This window comes from Pipistrellus hanaki (genome assembly GCF_964339955.1).
Source record: "Pipistrellus hanaki genome assembly, chromosome: 14".
NCBI classification, from domain to species: Eukaryota; Metazoa; Chordata; class Mammalia; order Chiroptera; family Vespertilionidae; genus Pipistrellus; species Pipistrellus hanaki.
The window spans coordinates 45,289,939-45,308,350 of NC_140516.1; the positions used below are offsets into that span (position 1 = coordinate 45,289,939).

The 18,412-nt window shown below is 44.0% G+C and overlaps 1 protein-coding gene across 1 annotated transcript in view; it reads right to left on the minus strand.

Annotated features, from left to right (window-relative positions):
* LOC311632687 (guanylate cyclase 2G-like) overlaps positions 1-18,412 on the minus strand; it is a gene marked incomplete at both ends in the record, with an annotated part of 38,313 nt that overhangs the window by 7,494 nt on the left and 12,407 nt on the right. The window contains 10 exons of the mRNA XM_084904391.1: positions 1,005-1,182; positions 3,446-3,601; positions 4,933-5,101; positions 9,627-9,698; positions 10,418-10,522; positions 11,245-11,328; positions 14,764-14,898; positions 15,432-15,595; positions 16,257-16,366; positions 17,479-17,614. Coding sequence (XP_084760517.1) covers positions 1,005-1,182; positions 3,446-3,601; positions 4,933-5,101; positions 9,627-9,698; positions 10,418-10,522; positions 11,245-11,328; positions 14,764-14,898; positions 15,432-15,595; positions 16,257-16,366; positions 17,479-17,614 — 1,309 coding nt within the window. The remainder of the gene's footprint in view (positions 1-1,004; positions 1,183-3,445; positions 3,602-4,932; positions 5,102-9,626; positions 9,699-10,417; positions 10,523-11,244; positions 11,329-14,763; positions 14,899-15,431; positions 15,596-16,256; positions 16,367-17,478; positions 17,615-18,412) is intronic.

The following is an 18,412-nucleotide window of genomic DNA, read 5'->3' on the forward strand; positions in this document are numbered from 1 at the left end:
GAGAGACAATGTTGAGAGTCTGGAACCCAGTGGATATCAATAACTGGTGGCATTCACTGGCCCAACATCCTTTATACCATTGTCACAACCAATTAAAAAAGTAGAGTTTTAGGACAGGCCATTCTTTGTTTTATTTTCAGATATAAGGGGCATTTTTAGATTGTATAGACTTTTGTTCTAGAAGGATCTTCAGAGAAATTTAAATTCCTCATCTTTCAGATGAGGACACTGAAGCTCACATGGAAATATACTTGCTTTAACATTGGGGACCATATTTTCTGGGTAAAAAGGCAGGACATATCAACTGACCTGACACGTACCTATTAAAACTATTTTGATGTGGAAAATGCAGAATACAGGACTGTTTGTGTTAAAGATGCATAGTGAAATGGCAACATCAGTAGACTCCTATAACTCCTAGCACAGGGCTTCTCCTACTATCCCCGGCTACTTCTAACATGGCTGTGCCTTCATACATTCAATGTGGTAGATGACGCAATTATCCTGGTTTGAAGCCAGTTACCATTGAGAGCATTCTTTGAGAGGAGTGACTAATTTAACTCAATAACCTCCTTTAAGGCTGGTGCATAATTCTTTATTGCATAAGGACAATCCCAGTTGAGTAGTCATGATCTATGGAATGCTGGTTTGAATAGAGTCTGAGGCCTTATTACTGATCTCCCTGGAACCTTGACAGATTAGATGGATTAGTGATGTCTGGAATGAACAAAGAAGGGCAATGGAAGTATGACCCATTTTTGGAACATTTGTGAAATAAAGGGAGAATTTAACAGTCTACCTTCATCAGCATATAGCATAGTGCTTTGCATGTGGTAGGCACTGAGTATATGAGGAAGGAAGGAAGAAAGAAAGAAAAAAAAGGAGGGAAGGAGGGAAGGAGGGAAGGAGGGAGGGAGGGAGGGAGGACCAACGACAGCCACATAATTTCAAAATTCTAATGGCTCAGTGAGGAGGAGAAAATGTCTGTTGCACACCAAACTCACCCTTTGGGGCTAGCATCTCGTAGAATTTTTTTAATGGAAAGGAATGTGGGTCTTTTCTCAGGCGACTCATCCCAACACGCCCTCACCAGGACCACGATCTTCTCATTGACCTTGTCCTCTCGCAGGGAAGGTCGCAGTGGAACCGATGCCTGGGGGTCTCGGATTCGGCTGAGGATTTCTGAAATCCATTTTGGGTTTAGATATCTAAATGTTGGAACTTTGTGCCATTTAGTATGCTTCTCTTTAAACAGATGTGCTCTTAAATTTGTGTATTAAGTTTCCAAGTATACGGAACAGATTAGAATTTCAGAGACATCTGAATATGTTATAAGAAATATTCTGAATCCTCCTGGGAAACAAGGAATCTAAATATAAATTCTTCAAGTACCCCCTGATTTATCTGTTTTTTAGATTAATTTTTTTCTAATAGAACTTTTTCTTAAAGTAAAGCATATATCTATATGACTTCAGAAGTATATACACATTTTGTAGTAAAAATCCCCAGTGTGCTTTATCAGTCCACCTTCATCAGCATATAGCATAGTGCTTTGCATGTGGTAGGCACTGAGTATATGTTACATAAAAGATCTTTTAACAAATAATAAATATTATCTCCGTGTCCTGGCTCTGTATCCAACTTTGTAAACCTACTTACTTTCTTTTTTCAGTGGTTTCTACCATAAAATTACTGTAGGTGCAACAATATGGATGAATCTTAAATGTATATTACTAAATATAAGAAACAAATCTTTAAAGGCTGCATTCTGCATGATTCTGTTTGTGTGACATTCTGGAAAAGGCAAAATTATAGAGACAGAACGCAGATCAGAGTCTGCCAGGAGTTTGGGGAGGAGAGAATGTTGACCTGAATATTTTTTAGGATGATGAAACTATTCTGTATGACACTGTAATGGTGGATACATGACACTACCTATTTGCCAAAACCCATAGACCTTTCCAGCCCAAGGAGTGAACCTTGAAGACTGCTGATTTAAGAAAAATATCAGTTGGGGGATTGGATGACCTCAACATAGAATGCAGATTTGTGGCAAAACAATCTAACTGCGTGACAAATGAATGATGTGACCTCACTGAAGGGGGTGGAGGTGGCGGGGAGTTCCGACTTAGGAAACTTTTGAAATGACTGGAGACTATAAGACTGAAGACAAAGGAGCTGTTCATAGTTACTATATTCTAGTTGGTCAGGATGCTCCTCACGGAGGTGCATCTGAATATATACTTCGTAAGTGTACAATTGGGCAGCATTTATAAAAAAAATATATAAATATATTTAAAATGTTTTTATCTCTTCATTTTCATGAGCAGAATTCTATCCTGAAGAAACATTCACATATGTCCACAAAGATGCAAGGCTGCTCATTGCAGCAATTTGTAATCGCAAAAACATGGCAAACTATCCAGATGTGTATTAATCAATAATATAAGGCATATCCTTATAATGAAAAACTGTGTAGTCCCTAAAAAAGAATGAGGCAAATTTGTATATGCAAATATAAGGTGAGAGATACTCAGGCAGAGGGAGCAGCGTGAGCAAAGTCTCTGGGGTGGGGATATTCTGGCATGTTGGTGGCCTGTGTGAATGAAAGGAAAAGACCATGAGAGATGGAACCAGGAAGGTGTAGTGGGCTGACTGGTGATCCCCAAAGACATATGTCCATGTCCTTGTCCCCAGAACCAGTGACTATGACCTTATCTGAAAGAAAAAGTCTTGCAAATATAATTAAGTGTCTTGGGTTGAGGAGAGCATCTTGGATTATCCAGGTGGGCCCTCATCCAATGCCAAGTGTCCTTACAGACAGAAGAAATTTCGAGGAGGAGTCAAAGTGGAGATAGAGGCAGAGACTGGAGCCCTGTGGCCACCAGCCCATGAAGGCTGGGCTACCACCAAAAGCTGGAATGGATCTGGCCTTGAGCCTCTAGGAAGTGCAGCTTTGTTGAATACTGATTTTGGACTTTTAGCCTCTGGAACTACGAGAGAGTAAATTTCTGTTGTTTCAAGCCAGCAGGTAGGTTTGTGGCAACTTACTATGGCGGCCCTGGGACACTAACTTACAAGATCACTGAGGCCGGTTTAGAGGCCTTTGATGGTCTTGCAGGACATTGTAAGGACTTAGTCTTCACTTTCAAAATGGGAAGCCAGGGGAGGCTATTGTGTAGAGAAGCAACACAATCTTACTCACTGTCTAATAGGATCTGGCTGCTGTTATAGAATAAACTATGTGATTCTGAGTTCCTTGATTTTTTAAATCAAACTGTAATAGTTTTCTAATTCTTTAAAAATATATAAATTTTTAAAAGAAAAAATAGGGATGAAATAAATTGTAAATTAAGAAACAATTAGCCAAAACAATCACAAATACAAGCATTTACAAGCCAATCCAGATCACCAAAGCCTGCCAAGGAGCTGCTGCCAGCGTTACCGTCTGGTGTCTCATTGAGGTCCTCAAAAGGCCCGAGTGCATGCGGGTGGATCAGCTCTCTCATCACAATGGCAAAGCTGTAAGCATCTCCTTTTGGGGTGCCTGACCGGGGCGCCTCTGGGAGCCGCAACAGCTCTGGGGCAGTCCAGTAGAGCTCTGCAAAGCAAGGAGATGTGGGCCTGGAGTGAGAGTTTCCAGGCAGGACAGGAAAGCTGCCCTTTCTAGCTTAGGAAGCTCAGGAGAACTGAGAGCATCTAGCCCCCGAGAAGTCAGCTTCCATGGTGCCCAGGTTACAGAGCAATCAGGGTCCCTGTGTGTGAATACAGAGTGCGGGCACTAACATGTTAACAGCACTAACTCGTGGCTGTGCAGTAACAGGTGGCATTCCTTTTCCTTCTCCCTTTCTGAATTGCCTACATAACATAAGATTAATCATTTTAAAGTGAGAATTCAGTGGCATTTAGTACACTCACAATGTTGTACAACCACCACCTCTATCTATCTATCCAGTTCCCAACTATTTCCAACACCCCCAAATAAAACCTCAAACCCCTTAAACAGTTTCTCCCTATCCCTCTCTATCCCCAGCCCCAGAAAACCACCAGCCTGCCTTTTCTCTCTAGAGTTATCTATTCTGGATATTTTATATACGTACATTTTTTTTCTAGTGAGGTGTACAGCCTTGTGTTATTAGAGGTACGATCATTAAAAGAAAATGTATTGGAGGATAGAGAAATAGGAATGACTACGAACAGCTTTCTAAGTTGCCCTCTTTGTCTTTCTCTGTAACACACATTCTACCTCCTGTTACAGGACCTCCCCACATGCACTCAGCAAAACTGCTGCCACGTGCTGCTCCAGAGAGAAGTGGTCAGGGCTGAGGACACTGGGCTCAACAGGACCCAGAGACATAGGAGGTGTGATGCAAGAGCATCAGCTGCTTCCACTGCTCCCATGAGAAGGAGATTGAGTGCCAGTGGTAGGTCTTGCCTTTAACACCCACCAGAATCACTTAAGGAGATTTAAAAACAATGCAATGCCCAGGCCCCATTTTCAGATATTCTGATTCAGTGGCTGCGGGATGGGACCCAGCCACCTATAAAATGTTAAAAGTTACTCAAGTGATACTGAAACCCGGATAGAACAGAACTGCCAAACCCTTCATCCTTAAAGCGTCTGGCAGATCATCATTCTAGAAGGTAGGAAGATGTGATGGGACACAGAGGGCTACAGAGAAGGACGGTGACTTGTTTCAGGTTGCCTAGCGAAGCTGGGATAAGGACCAGTTCCTCTCACTCAGACATCACACCATGGACTCCGGCCACCTGTTCCTATCACCTTGGGTGGACAAAGCAGCCACATACCGCTGGCTCCAGAGGAAAGCCCACCACCTACAGGTACTGTGCACTTGAGTGTCAGGAAGCAGAAATGGGATAAGAAACAAACCCTTTACCACTCAACCAAAAGCTAGTGGGTCCAAGACCTACCTGAGTGGTCTTTGGAGTTCTCATTGTAGGTTCTGTATGTCTGGCCATACTTGAGTTCCCACAGCCCAAATCCTGACAGCTTCACCTGCATCCGACCATCCACCAGGCAGTTGGAAAGCTTCAGGTTTCCATGGGACCTCAGTGGGCTCCTATGAAGAAACAGCATGCCCTGCAAGCAAATGAGCAAATGAATTAGAGCTGGTGCCAAGGGACACCAATGGCAGAAGAGACGGATGGGAACACAGATGTGCAGACTCAGAGTAGGGGACGTAGCTATCTCAGTTCATTTGTTCAAGAGCCACTGACATGGCCCTTCACCCAAGGAGTCAAGATGGGCACAGACACCAAGGAAGGAGAAAACAATTTCTGGTCCCTGAAGGCAGGCCAGCTTAGTGATCATAGTCCTGAGTTCAAATCCCAGCTCTACCACTTAGTAGAGGGCAAGCTACCTTACCCCTACCAGCATCTTTCTTCTCATCCAAATGGAGATGACAATGAACCCTACCTTATAGGGTGGCCATGGAAATTATATGTGGTCACACATGCGAGACATCAGACATGATGCATGACACAAAGTAAATATCTAGTTAAATTTAATGGAAAAGTGTGATAAAAAATATTTACCGAATCAAAAAAAAAAAAAAAAAAAAAAAAAGCTTGCTAAGGGAAATGAGTAAGAAAAGCAGGGATATAATAGCCAAAACCTGGAAACAACCTAAGTATCCCTTGATGAATGATGATTGGATAAAGAAGATGTGGTACAGCCCTAGCTGTTTTGCTCACTGGATAGAGCATTGGCCTGGGGACTGAGAGGTCCCAGTTTCGATTCCGGTCAAGGGCATGTACCTTGGTTGAGGGCACATCCCCAGTAGGGGGTGTGCAGGAGGCAGCTGATCGATGCTTCTCTCTCGTTGATGTTTCTAATTCTCTATCCTTCTCCCTTCCTCTCTGTAAAAATTCAATAAAATATATTTAAAAAAGATGTGGTGTATATATATAAAAGGAGTACTAATCAACAGTGAAAAATGAAATATTGAAATTTGGAGCAACATGAATGGTTCTTGAGAGAATCATTTTAAGTGAAATAAGCCAGAAAAGGACAAGAACTACACGATTACACTCATGTGTGGGATACAAAATAGAAACCAACAAATGAACAAATAAAACCAACAAACAGCATGATGGTTACCAGAAGGGAAGCCAGTTGGAGAAAGACAAAGAGGGTAAAGGGGGTCAAATATATGGGGGGAAAAGAAGAAGACTAATTTGATTTTTTTTTTAAAGAAAGGCAGTGATTTTTCTCATCCAGCAAGGAGATGAGGGAGGGTAGGGGTGTGTCTTTCCATGGGCAGAGAGGGGTTTAAAGAAAGGCCTAGAATTGAGGAGAGAAAGTTATTTGGGAAGGACAGGGAAAGGAGATCAATTTGGGAAATGGAATTGTCATATTTGAAACATGGTTAGAGAGGCAGATGTTGGCATTTCTCTGATAGTTGCAAGGACATGAGGTTCCAGGAACATCCATACTGTAATATGGATTCGTGATGAACAAATAAGCAACCATAAACCCTTTTTTTGAGACTTACTTTGCACCATGCATTGAAGTACTTGAAACAAGGGACCTAATACATGTTATCTATCATGTTTAGCCTTTTGCTGGGATAGGTAATATTCTCCTTCTGTTTCACAACAAGGAAACTCGGGGTTTTAAACTGTTCCCAAAAAGTTGATGCAGAGCTAGGATAGAAACCAAGCTGTGTTACCTACAAAGCCCAACTACTTCTAAACCACTATATTTTACTGTTCCCAGCACCCTAAATGATTGTGGAGGAATTCTCTTAACACCCTTACAAAGGACAGCCAGAATCAAGTGAATCTTTTTTTTTTTAAATTTTTTTTATATATATTTTATTGATTTTACACAGAGAGGAATTGAGAGGGATAGAGAGTTAGAAACGTCAATGAGAGAGAAACATTGACCAGCTGCCTCCTGCACACCCCCACTGGGAATGTGCCCGCAACCAAGGTACATGCCCTTGACCGGAATCGAACCCGGGACCTTTCAGTCCGCAGGCCAACGCTCTATCCACTGAGCTAAACTGGTTTCGGCTCAAGTGAATCTTAAGCCCAGCTGAGAAGGAAGTGACATCACCCATGGGTGTGGCCACGAGGAGGCACTGACCATCAAGGTTCCAGGAGGGGCTCCTGAATGGACTACTACCCCAGAGACAGGGTTTTTGGACCTCCTGGACACCAGCTCAGGGACTCACCTCTGCCTCCAGCAGTGATGACAGGCTGAGTCACTGTCCCACTTCAGCAAGAGCCCTAAGCCAATACTACATTAGCAATACAGGCTGATACAGAAAGCGTTAAAGAAATTTGCAGGACAGTGAATATCCCAACCTTGTCCCCTGACCCCCGAAAGTTAGGAAAACATACACCTTTATCGTTGTGGCCTGTTTGTGTTCTGAGATAGTAGAGTTGAATCGCATGTTGGAAGTACAACTTGCTCAACTAACCCTGGCTGAGGGGCCTGGCCGGAGCTGCCTCTGAAATTTCTCCAGGAAGGCTCCAACTAGCCAGATCTGGGCTTGAAATCTGGGGAGGAATTATTTTTATGATTAATATGTGGTGGCCAGAAACACAATCTGACCCACAGAGGTTGGCCCAGTGCCTGGATTCATGTCAGGTCACCCATGGCAAGCTCTAAGTGGCTACAGTGAATTGTGTTACTTTTAGTCCCCTTTCAAAGAATGCTGGCAGTGTAATTGGCCTCAAAGTGCCCTGATCTAGGTCACTGTAACCTCCTTAACCAGTCCCATCCTGTGCACACTCTAAGGAAAGCGATCCTTTCAGAACAAGGTGCCAAGCTGTCCTTCTGGCTCAGAGTAGGGGATAGACTCAGTAACCTAAGGTAGCTGATGCCACCTGGGAGATTTCCCCCTTTAATTATCATTCTCACCCACCCCAGCATTTCTCCAGAGAAACATTTGGCTTAATGCTTCTTGAAAACCAACTGGTGACACTGGAAAGGCTAAATCTATTGGGCATTCAGACTTTGGTGAGTGAATTCTTCACCTCCAATATATATGATATTGGCTCTTTTGAAAGGGGACAGGAACCAGATCATTGGAAGTCTAGCATACTTCCCTGGGTTTGCTGCAGGAAGAGAATGTGGGTGAAGGGAAGGGGTGAGGAGCCAGAGTAGGAGAGGATGCCATGTCATATTCTTCTATTTTATAACTATACCACCACCACTTCAATAATTTATAACTGTACCACCACCACCAATATCAGTAATTGTATATGTGCATTTCCTGTGTTCCCCCCCCCCGCCCTCTATCTAGATTTTAAACCATTTCAAATTAGAAACAAGTCATTTTTTTCTTGCAAAAGTGCCCAGAGTGAGATAAATCATTAACAGATGCTCAATAAAGTTTACTGAAATAACAGTGTTCGCCCAGTGTTTTCCATAGAGACCCAATCACAAGGAAACCAGCAAGGTTTCTATTTGTCTAACTGGCTTCCCATTAAGGCCCAGGAAATCAAAGTCTCACAGACCATTAAGACTCAGCTCCTTAAACAAAGAGCAATTAAATCCATGAGCAATATAAGACTTGGGATGTCAACAGACCAACCTCATCCATTAACCCACCTGGAGGCTGAGGTCCAGAGAGGGGACCAAAAGTCAAAGTCACTCAAGGAATCACAGCCTTATACTCCAGAAGGACAGAGTTTTTGCTATACCTTTGTATCCCTCATAACACCAGTCTGGGTCTTGCCCACAGGAATCTATTGGTGGATGGATGGGCTGTTGAATGAGAGATGATGCCCAGCTTTGCTGATTGTCGGACTGAGGGTCTCCCTCACCAGAACCCAACCCCAGGTCATTGACTTGGTCCTCTCTTATGATATAACAGATGCAGTGAGGTTACAAAGAACAGCTATATCTTAGCCCAGGTTGAGAATGTCATCCTCGGGTACCTAATTGACATAGCCTATCTGACTTATCTCCCATTTATGAAATGAAGCTAATAATAGGTCTACCTTATATTTTGTTGTGAAAATTAAGTAAATTAATATATACAGAGTGCTAGAAAGTATTGGGGCCAAAGATAGCTCTAAATATATTTTAGCCATTATTATTATTACTATTATTATTATTATTATTATCCCCCTTTTTACAGACACCTCAGCCCCCTTTGCCCAAAGTAAAGATTCTGCCTGTATATATAAATTCACAGATTTGCATCCCCTGTATAACAGCTTTGTGGTTATTATGGCACTGATCCCCATTTTCTGGGGAAAGGAATCAGGGACTAGGGAAAAGGAAGTAGTATTAGGAATCCTTCAGCTTGCTTTATGATGTAGTAATTAGATTTTCTTTGGGCAAAAAGTTCTGTCCCGAAATGTAAGGACCCTGCTCTTTTCTGGTTGGGTAAACATAGCATCCCTTCTGACTTTGGTATAAAATATTTTTTACTCTCTTAATATTTGCTTGAAGTCAGGGAGAGAGAAAAGAATGGGAAATCTGATTGAAGTGGTAGATTTTAGAAGTGGAATCACTTTCTTTGAAGAGGAGATCTGAAAAAGACCTGAATTTTGGGGAAAGATTACAGTTGGATTTAATCCAAGACACAGAACAATTCAAAAATACCATGGTATTTGTTCTTTACATAAGCTTATGTTATACTCACATTGACTATGTCATATGCAAATGAAAGCTTGAATATCCAATCCATTTCATTATTTGAATTTCTCAAAACATCCTGAAAAACAGTTATTTAAAATAGCACCAGGGATTCAACCTGAAGCACAGTGAGCTTCTTAAATGGGTTTGGTTCTATTACATTGGATGGCTTTTGTTGTTGTTATTGTTAATCCTGTTGATTTTTAGGGAGAGAGGGAAAGACAGAGAGAATTATCAATGTGAAAGAAACACATCAATTGGTTGCCCCCACCAGGCCCCGGGCTGGGAAGGAGCCTACAACAAAGGTATATGCCCTTGACCAGAATCGAACCTGAAACCCTTTGGTCCACAGGCTGACAAACCAGTGAGGTCTACATTGGATAATTTTGACCAGAACTCATACAACCTGAGACAGAGCCAAAAATGTCCCGGAAATATCATCACCTAACTCAATAGTGAGAAAGTTATGCAGTCTTGAGTCTTATAAACACTTCCTTATTCATAAAGCAGATGGTCACATCCCATAGGTAGTATGGGCCCAGGAATGCAATTTAGGAGAAGCTGTGACAGCTAAGGAGACAAAACTAAGCCCAGCCATTTTCCATCCAGAACAAAGGAAACCAGATACTTGGCAACTCCACTGCTAAGCTGATCCCCTGCAGGCAGCACAACAGGATAATTCAGGTCTTGCAATGAGACTAGAGAAGAACTGTTCTTGGATAAAGGAGCAAAAGCACTGAAAAGTTCTTCAATAGCAGCTGCTAATAAACCTAAGGTAAGATTTCTTATTGTACTCACTTTAAGACTTCCCTTTTTGCAATACTGAGTGATAATGCAGATGTTGGGTGGTTCTGTGCAGACACCGAAGAAGGGAACAATGTTTTCGTGCCTTAATTCATACACCTGAAAATAATAATGGTAATAATAGCTTATGATATAGTGTGTCCTCTGTGTTAGGGACTATGCTAAGTGCTTTACATACTTTCAGTTAATTCTCATAAAGACCCTGGGAGGTGAGAACTATATAACTGCTCCCACTTTACAGATGAGGAAACTAGTGCTCAAAAGGTTAGGTAACATGTTGAAGATCATACCACTTGCTAGTGGCAGAGTTGGGAGGCAAATCCAGGCAGTCTGCCTCCAGCATATAAACAAGAGGAATGATCAAAGTTGAACCTTAGTCTGGGCATTAAATGAAATCACGTCACAGTAAATAGACCCAGCCCTGCTTCCTGGTGTTGATGGTTGTCAATGCCAGTGTGTGGGCCAGATTTGGAGTAAGAAGTCCCCATGAACTTGACTTCCTCCAAAGACCAGGTTCAAGGGAGGTGAGCAGTCATCACAAATACAAAGAATGAAGATGCAGAATTAAGGCCAGGAATAATTAAGGGAAATGAGCAAGACTAGGAAGGATCCCAGGCTGGGGGGGCCTGAGTCAGGGCAAAAAATCTTAGGTCTAAAGTCTGGGCTGTCAGGAGTGAGAGTGGTGGGCCAAGTTAGGGGAAGCTGCTTTCCACCCATGCTCCTTTGGACTGGGCCACGCCCACTCCAGGTGGGAACAGGAAGCTGGCAAGGAGGGTCTGAAAACAGCGCAGCTTTGTCTCCTCCCAGGGTGGGGACCTCACCAGCTGGATTTCCTGCAGCACAGATGGCTTCCTGATCCTGGCTTCTGCTTGGTCACCAACATAGCAGATGGCCACATAGTTCCCCTGGAACCAGAGACAAAGCAGAATGTTCTAACTCAAGGTGATCCAGAAAAAGCTCTACTCAGAAAGAGCTGGGGGTGGGGGTGAGGGTGGCAGGAAGACTGGGAAGAAGTCAGCCTGTGAAAAGGATCATGAAACTCCTCACTGCCCAAAGCAGCCCTAGAGTGGCACTGTACTAAGTCCAGGCACTGAGCCAGCTGCTCAACACAAGAACTCATTGAATAGACAGTCCTGCAACGTGGGGATGATTAGCCCACTCCCAGATGGGATCCCTGACGTTAGATAACCAGTCAAGGTCACATTTGTGGGGAGTTCAGCCAGAATGGAAACATCTGATTTCACACTACACTTTCTCTATTGTACAGCAATGTCTCTTTATCATTCAGAGAAATAGTGAGTAGAGGTCATAAGAGTCAATACCAGAAATGGTTCAAAGACCATTTCTAACACTTCCTACCTACATAACCAAGGGATTTAACCTCTCTAAGCCTTTATGTCCTCATCTGTACAATGAAGATTAAAAATAAGACCTATCTCATGGGGCTGTTGTGAGGATTAAATCTTAAATTATGTGAACACTGGATATTTTCCCGAGATGGCTGCTCGGGTAGGCAACTAGCCGCAGCCGCACACAACAATTTTAATAAAATACAACTAAAATATAAAATGGACATTACCCAGAACTACAGGAAAGTCGACTGACTGGAAATCCTACAACAAGAAGCAAGGAGAAAACCAGAAGGAAGCGCAGAGGAGCTGTAAAAGCCTAAGGTACGGAGACACGCGGCGCGCGGAGAGGACGGAGCTGGAGAGGAGGGAGGCCGAGTGCCTGGCGGGCGTTCCCAAGCGGGAAGGAGAGAAAACTCCGACTGTGCTGGGCCCCCGACTGCTCTGAACCCCCGTTCTACGCCAGACCCCGGGGACCCAGGCTCATCCATAGGGAGCTGGGCTGTAAGTCGGAACCCCGGGGTAGCGAGAAAGGAGGTCCCGGAGGTGCACACACTGCCCCCAGAGAAGGGACGGTCGGCTGTGCCGCGGGATTGCCCTGACGGGAAGGAGACTGGGGCTCCAGACTGCTGTGAACGCCACCTCCAACTCCACTTCCAACTGAACTGAACCCCAATACCGGGCTCATTGGGGGAGAGCATAGACTGTTTGGCAGCAGGCGAAAATCGAGGGCACCTTTCTCTCAGAGGCGCCGGCAGCGAGCACTGAAGGACCCGCATAGGGCGGGGCTGACGGAAGCCAAAGCTGCAGGCTCCACCCTGAAACCCCGTCCCATCTGTAACTGCGAAATGCGACAACAAAATAGATCACAAACGAAAGAAATGGAGGACAAAAAGCGTCTGGATATAGAGTTCAAATCTACGCTTATAAGGTTTTTTAAGAATTTCCTAGAAAAGATGGATAAGGCCTATGAGGATATGAAAAGAGATCAACTAGAATTAATAAGGAGTCAACAAGAAATGATAAGGGATCAACAAGAAATAAAGAATACATTGTCTGAAATAAAAAATATTCTACAGAGTCCTAAAAACAGAAGGGAAGATCGCAAAAATCAAGTCAAAGATTTGGAACATAAAGAGCCAGAAGACACTCCTCCACAGAAGCTAGAAGGCAAGAGAATCCAGAAAATTGAAGATAATGTAAGAAACCTCTGGGACAACTTCAAGCGAACCAACATCAGAATCATGGGGGTTCCAGAAGATGAGAGAGAGCAAGATATCGAAAACATACTGAAAGAAATAGTGACAGAAAACTTCCCCCACCTGGTGAAAGAATTTGACTTACAAGTCCAGGAAGCGCACAGAACTCCAAACAAAAGGAATCCAAAGAGGACCACACCGAGACACGTCATTATTAAAATTCCAAGAGCAAAAGATAAAGAGAGAATACTAAAAGAAGCAAGAGCAAAGAAGGTAGTAACTTATAAAGGAGCACCTATACGATTGTCAGCTGACTTCTCAACAGAAACCATGCAGGCCAGAAGGGAATGGCAAGAAATATTCAAGGTGATGAATAGCAAGAACCTACAGCCAAAAATAAGCTACCCAGCAAAGCTATCACTCAGAATCGAAGGCCAGATAAAGAGCTTCAGTAATAAAAAAAAGCTAAAGGAGTTCATCACCACCAAACCAGAATTATATGAATTGCTGAAGGGGGTTCTTTCAGAAGAGAAAGTAAACAAAGATAAAAATTATGAACAACAAATACGTAATTATCAACAAGTGGATCTAAAAACCAAGGAAATTAAAAAAAATCTGATGAACAATATTAACTGTTGAATATAATAGAATCAGAGGTATGGAAGGGGAGTGAACTGACGATTCTTGGGGAAAAGGGGAGAGGGGGGCGTGGGAAGAGACTGAACATAAACTGTGCACCTATGGATGAGGACAATGGGGAGAGGGGAAAGGGCAGAGGGTGGGGTGGGAACCTGGTGGAGGAGAGCAATGGTGGGGGGGGGGGAATGAACATTTGTAATAATATGAAAAATAAAAACTTATTAAAAAAAAAAAAAAATTATGTGAACACTGTTAACTCAGTGCCTGGCACAGACAGCCATAGTGGTATGGTAGAGAGGGGGAGAAGGGGCAGGCGGGAGCTATGCTGCCAGCTTGGGTAGCTGCTGATTTATATGTAGAAGCATCCATACCCATGACTGATCCATCAGTGCTAAAATACCAAAAATGAAAAAAGCCCTGCTCTAGGACTATACTGTCCAACAATATAGCCACTATCTTTATGCCAATTACATAAAAGTTACATAAAATTTGAAATTCAGTGCCTTAGTCACACTATTGTTTGAGTCACATGATGGTAAGGGCTACCATGCTGGATGAGGCAGTTTTGACTATTACTATATTCATAGAAAGTTCTACTTGGCAAAAATGAGTCCAACATAGAACCAGTATAGGGACCACCTGGAAGTTAGTTAGAGGAAATGCAGAGCCTCATTCCCTGCCCTAGACCTGCTGAACCAGAAGCTGCAATTTTTTTTTGTTGTTGTTGTTGTTGTTAATTCTCACCTGAGGATATTTGTTCAATTGATTTTTAGAGAGAGTGGAAAGGACAGGGAGAGACAGAGAGAGACAGAGAAAGAAACATTGATGCCACACATGCCCCAACTAGGGCCTGGGGATTGAACCTGCAACCCAAGTACATGCCCTTTACTGGAATTGAACCTGGGATCCTACCGTCTGAGGGCCAAAGCTCTATCTACTGAGCAAAACTGGCTAGGGCCAGAACCCGCATTTTAACAAGAGCCTTCAATGATTCATAGGCATATAAAGGTTGAGAAACATGAGTTTGGAGTCAGAAGGCTACCTGGCGTTTACCTGAAGACTTCCTCCTATTCAGAATGCCCTGGCAGAAGGGACATGCAGAGAATGGGACAGAGACACACCTTTTATGCGGCCACCTTGCTCTCAGAAGTACCTCATAAAGCCCTACTGGGGCATGAAAAAGTGCTTCCCCCTGTTGACTCTGGACAAAGGAGATGTCTCCGGAAATCTTCACACTAGACTTGTGGCTGTTGTTCTCTCTTGACACAGGTGTGCCCCTCTGGGGTGGCTGAAAGACAGGACACATCCAGCAGCAGGAGCAAGTAATGGAGAGACTGTGCACTTTTGTAGATGAGAAAAATGAGTATCAAAGTCGCATAGTTTATGAGAGCATCTATGTAACAGCATTCTCGGACCATATAAAATTATCAACTTAAAAATGAGCCTGCTATAGTTGGTCAAAACATTTAATTAACTCACCCCCTAATGCCTTCATCAGCAGATTAAAGGAGTTAATGTGGTATTGAAGATAACTACATGCTTTCCATAAAACATCTTTAATATTTGAACTTATACCACAGGGTAAAAGATCTGAAGGGAACTTTAGGGACCACCTGATCATTCTAAGTATTCAGTAACTGAGGCCAGACATGATGTTCCCAGATGTTTAGCAAGGAAATGGTAGGCCTAGAGCCAGAACTCAGGGCCTGAGCCTCTCTGTTAACTGCTCACTTTATAAATGAGTTGGCCTCTGTTCTCATAAGCTCCTGGAAAAGGACCCTTCCACAAGTCACCAGAAGTCTGTGCCAAGTGTGGCCTTACCTTGTCCTGGGGCAAAATAGTGATGGCATTATAATCAATCTGCCACCAAATGTCTCTATTTTGCCTCTGTAGTTTTCCCTTCTGCGTCTTTAAAATCAGACCTATGATGGCAGTTCCCAAGACAGTGGCCAGGAAAGTCATCAGAAGAATCATAACAGTCACACCTGGAGGACACAGACATATCATTACTCAGGCTGCCTAAGAGCAGAAATGAGAACATCTCTGTCCAGCCTGGCTCTGCTGAGCAGATGCCTCCAAGGCCACCTACGCATGACTTTTCCAGGAATGCTTTCTGACCTTCCTCTGGTTCCCATGGCAACTGCACTCCCTTCTTCCTCTGAATAGACACTTTCATTGTACAGAAATAATTGTCAGGACTTCTAATAACACCACCACATTTTATTATTAAGCATTTACTATGTCCTCTCCTCATGGTTGTTTCTCAGGAATGATCCATCTAATTCCAGGGTGGGACCCCTAACCATCAGGCAACATTTCCCTATCCAGACTTTCTAGCTCCTTAGAAATGAAGTTCCTGAGCTTTGAATCTCAGGAGCTGGGTTTCCTTAGAACAGAGGTTCCTAACAGGGTAGGCGGGTGACGCTGCCTCCCTAGGGGGTATTGGTAACATCTGGAGATATGTGGGTGGTTCCAACTAGAGGCTGCCACTGGCATCTATGGGTGGAGGCAAGGATGCTGATTAGCAGCCTCCAAAGCACAGTCCCCACTTCCCCCAACAACAAAAATGTTATAGTGCTGTCACTATTGAAAAGCTCTGCTATGGAGAATCCTTTCCTGCTACCTTCTCCAGGAGCCCATACTGACCTGTGAAAGCAAGCTCACTTTCACAGAACTCATCGTCAAATCCACAGCCAGGTCTGTCTGCAGCAAGGGAGCCATGGGTCCAAGTAATAGTGGAGAAATTCCTCACGGGTCTTCAAAAACAAAGGAGGAGAAGGAGGAGGAGGAAGAGGAAGAGGAGGAGGAGGAGAGAAGAGGAGGGGTGGAGAAAGGTCAGTGCCCGTTTGATTTATTCTATTTGTCTCTACCTCAGGTATAGCAAGGGCAAATGAAATACACATGTCATTTGCAAAAAGTAGGCCTTGGTCTTTTAATTCAAATGTCCACTGACCCATCCAATTTTCTCACCTCACCCAGGCTCTTGGAATCCAGCCTCCAGGTAATCTAATTCATGGAAAAGCAATATCTTTTTGCATAGTAGAACCACTGATTCAATCTTTTGATGTGAACTATGTCATTTCCAATTTAAAAGATGGTGTGCCAATTCTCCAGTGTTGCTGGGACTTGCTCCCGTGTTTGATAGAAACAAATCTTTGTCATACAGCACCTTGACATTTCACAGAGCAAAACATCTCCCCCTGCGTGGAGAATGCCCATTTCCACAATCCTGAAGTCCTAGTCCTCCATGGTTAGTTTATTTCCTGGGCCAACCCATTTTGACACATTAAAATTCCTTAAGAATAGGAGAGGGAAAAGTGTCAGATCAGGGTGGTGACGGTAAAGGCAGGTAGAAATGGAATTAAGCTTTAGTTTCCCTTCAGTTTTCTCAATTATAGCTGAGTGATAAAAATAGAGACTTTCCAGAGTTTCCTGGGTACCAGGTCCTGCTGTCCATAGGGCTCTCTGTTTTGGAGGCAGGCTGACTGGAGGAGTCTGTTTCCCTGACTGAGCTCTCATCCCTCTAGGGGGCGCTGTGCTCCACACCACCCTGGTCCAGGGCCTGTCTCTAAGACTATGGGCCAGGTGATGTTCCCAGCTGGAGCAGAAGAGGAAGCCTGGGCCCCAGCAGAGGTGCAGTTAGAAGACTGTGTGAGGAATGGGAAGTGGCTGAGCTAATCCCACAATCAAGGGCAAGATCCCCTTAAAGACCCAAAGTCAATCATTCAGAGCGCACCAGGCAATGTGCAGTGGATTCTGGGAGTTGGATCCCAAACTGGTCATCCAGCGAAGCCCCCAGCCCCTCTCGCCTTCCAGATCTCTTCCTGCAGCATGTTCTAAAGTTTAAGAAACATCCCCCCAGTAGTACCTGATTTCTTTCTGATAGCTGTCGTAGCGAAGAACAGGCAGGAAGAAGGACCCATTGCTGGATTTCTGTAGGGCATAGACTGAGTAATCCACACACCTTTCTCCCTGAGAGTCCACAAACACTGGGCCGGTGACTCCTGAAAAGAGAGGAGACTGCAAGTGATTAAGGAGAGAAAAAGAGGGACTCGTGACTCAAACTCAGACCAGCCAAGGCCCCTTCCCAGCAGCCACCAAAAATAGTGTGAGCTTTTTTGCCGTTTCAGGGAATCTGAGAGAGAGTCAAGGAAGAGAGAGGGGGGAAAAGTTCCATTTGGTGAAGCTGAAGAGCCGCTTGGGACAGGCAGATGTGTTCTGTTAGGCCTATGCTTTTAAAAAAAAGTTTCCAACTGAAACCCAAGACGTAATGCTTCTTAAGAACAATCAGATGGGATCAAAAAAGGCCAAATAACATGGAGGCAGCTGCTGGGACTGGGGAAGCTGCCCCCTCCAGTGCAACAATCCTCCACCACCCCACCTGCAGGCCCTGAGGGCTGAGTTTTCAAGCTTTGTTCTCCCCTTTCCCGCAGGGTGTGGTTTGTGCCCAGGCATTGGCCTGGCTCTCAGTCCTGGTCCGTGTGTCCTTTGTTCTCATGTAGGATGTGGTCAACCTCATGCATAAAGCACACATCCGAGATCCTGGAGGAGTCAAGTTCATGTCTTCCACACCCCAAACTAGAGCCCGTGGTCTGACACAGGATTTACTGCTGATTTATTGCCCCTGGGGACAGGGCACACAATTATCACCTATTAAGCACCTATTATGTGCCCGGCATGTGGGGGTCGCAGTGATTTCACACACCTCATCCCAGGGGACCCTGCAGAGCAGGGGTCATCATCCTCTCTTAACAAGCAGGGCTGGAGGCAAGACCCCTAGATAAGCAGCCACCATTGAATGA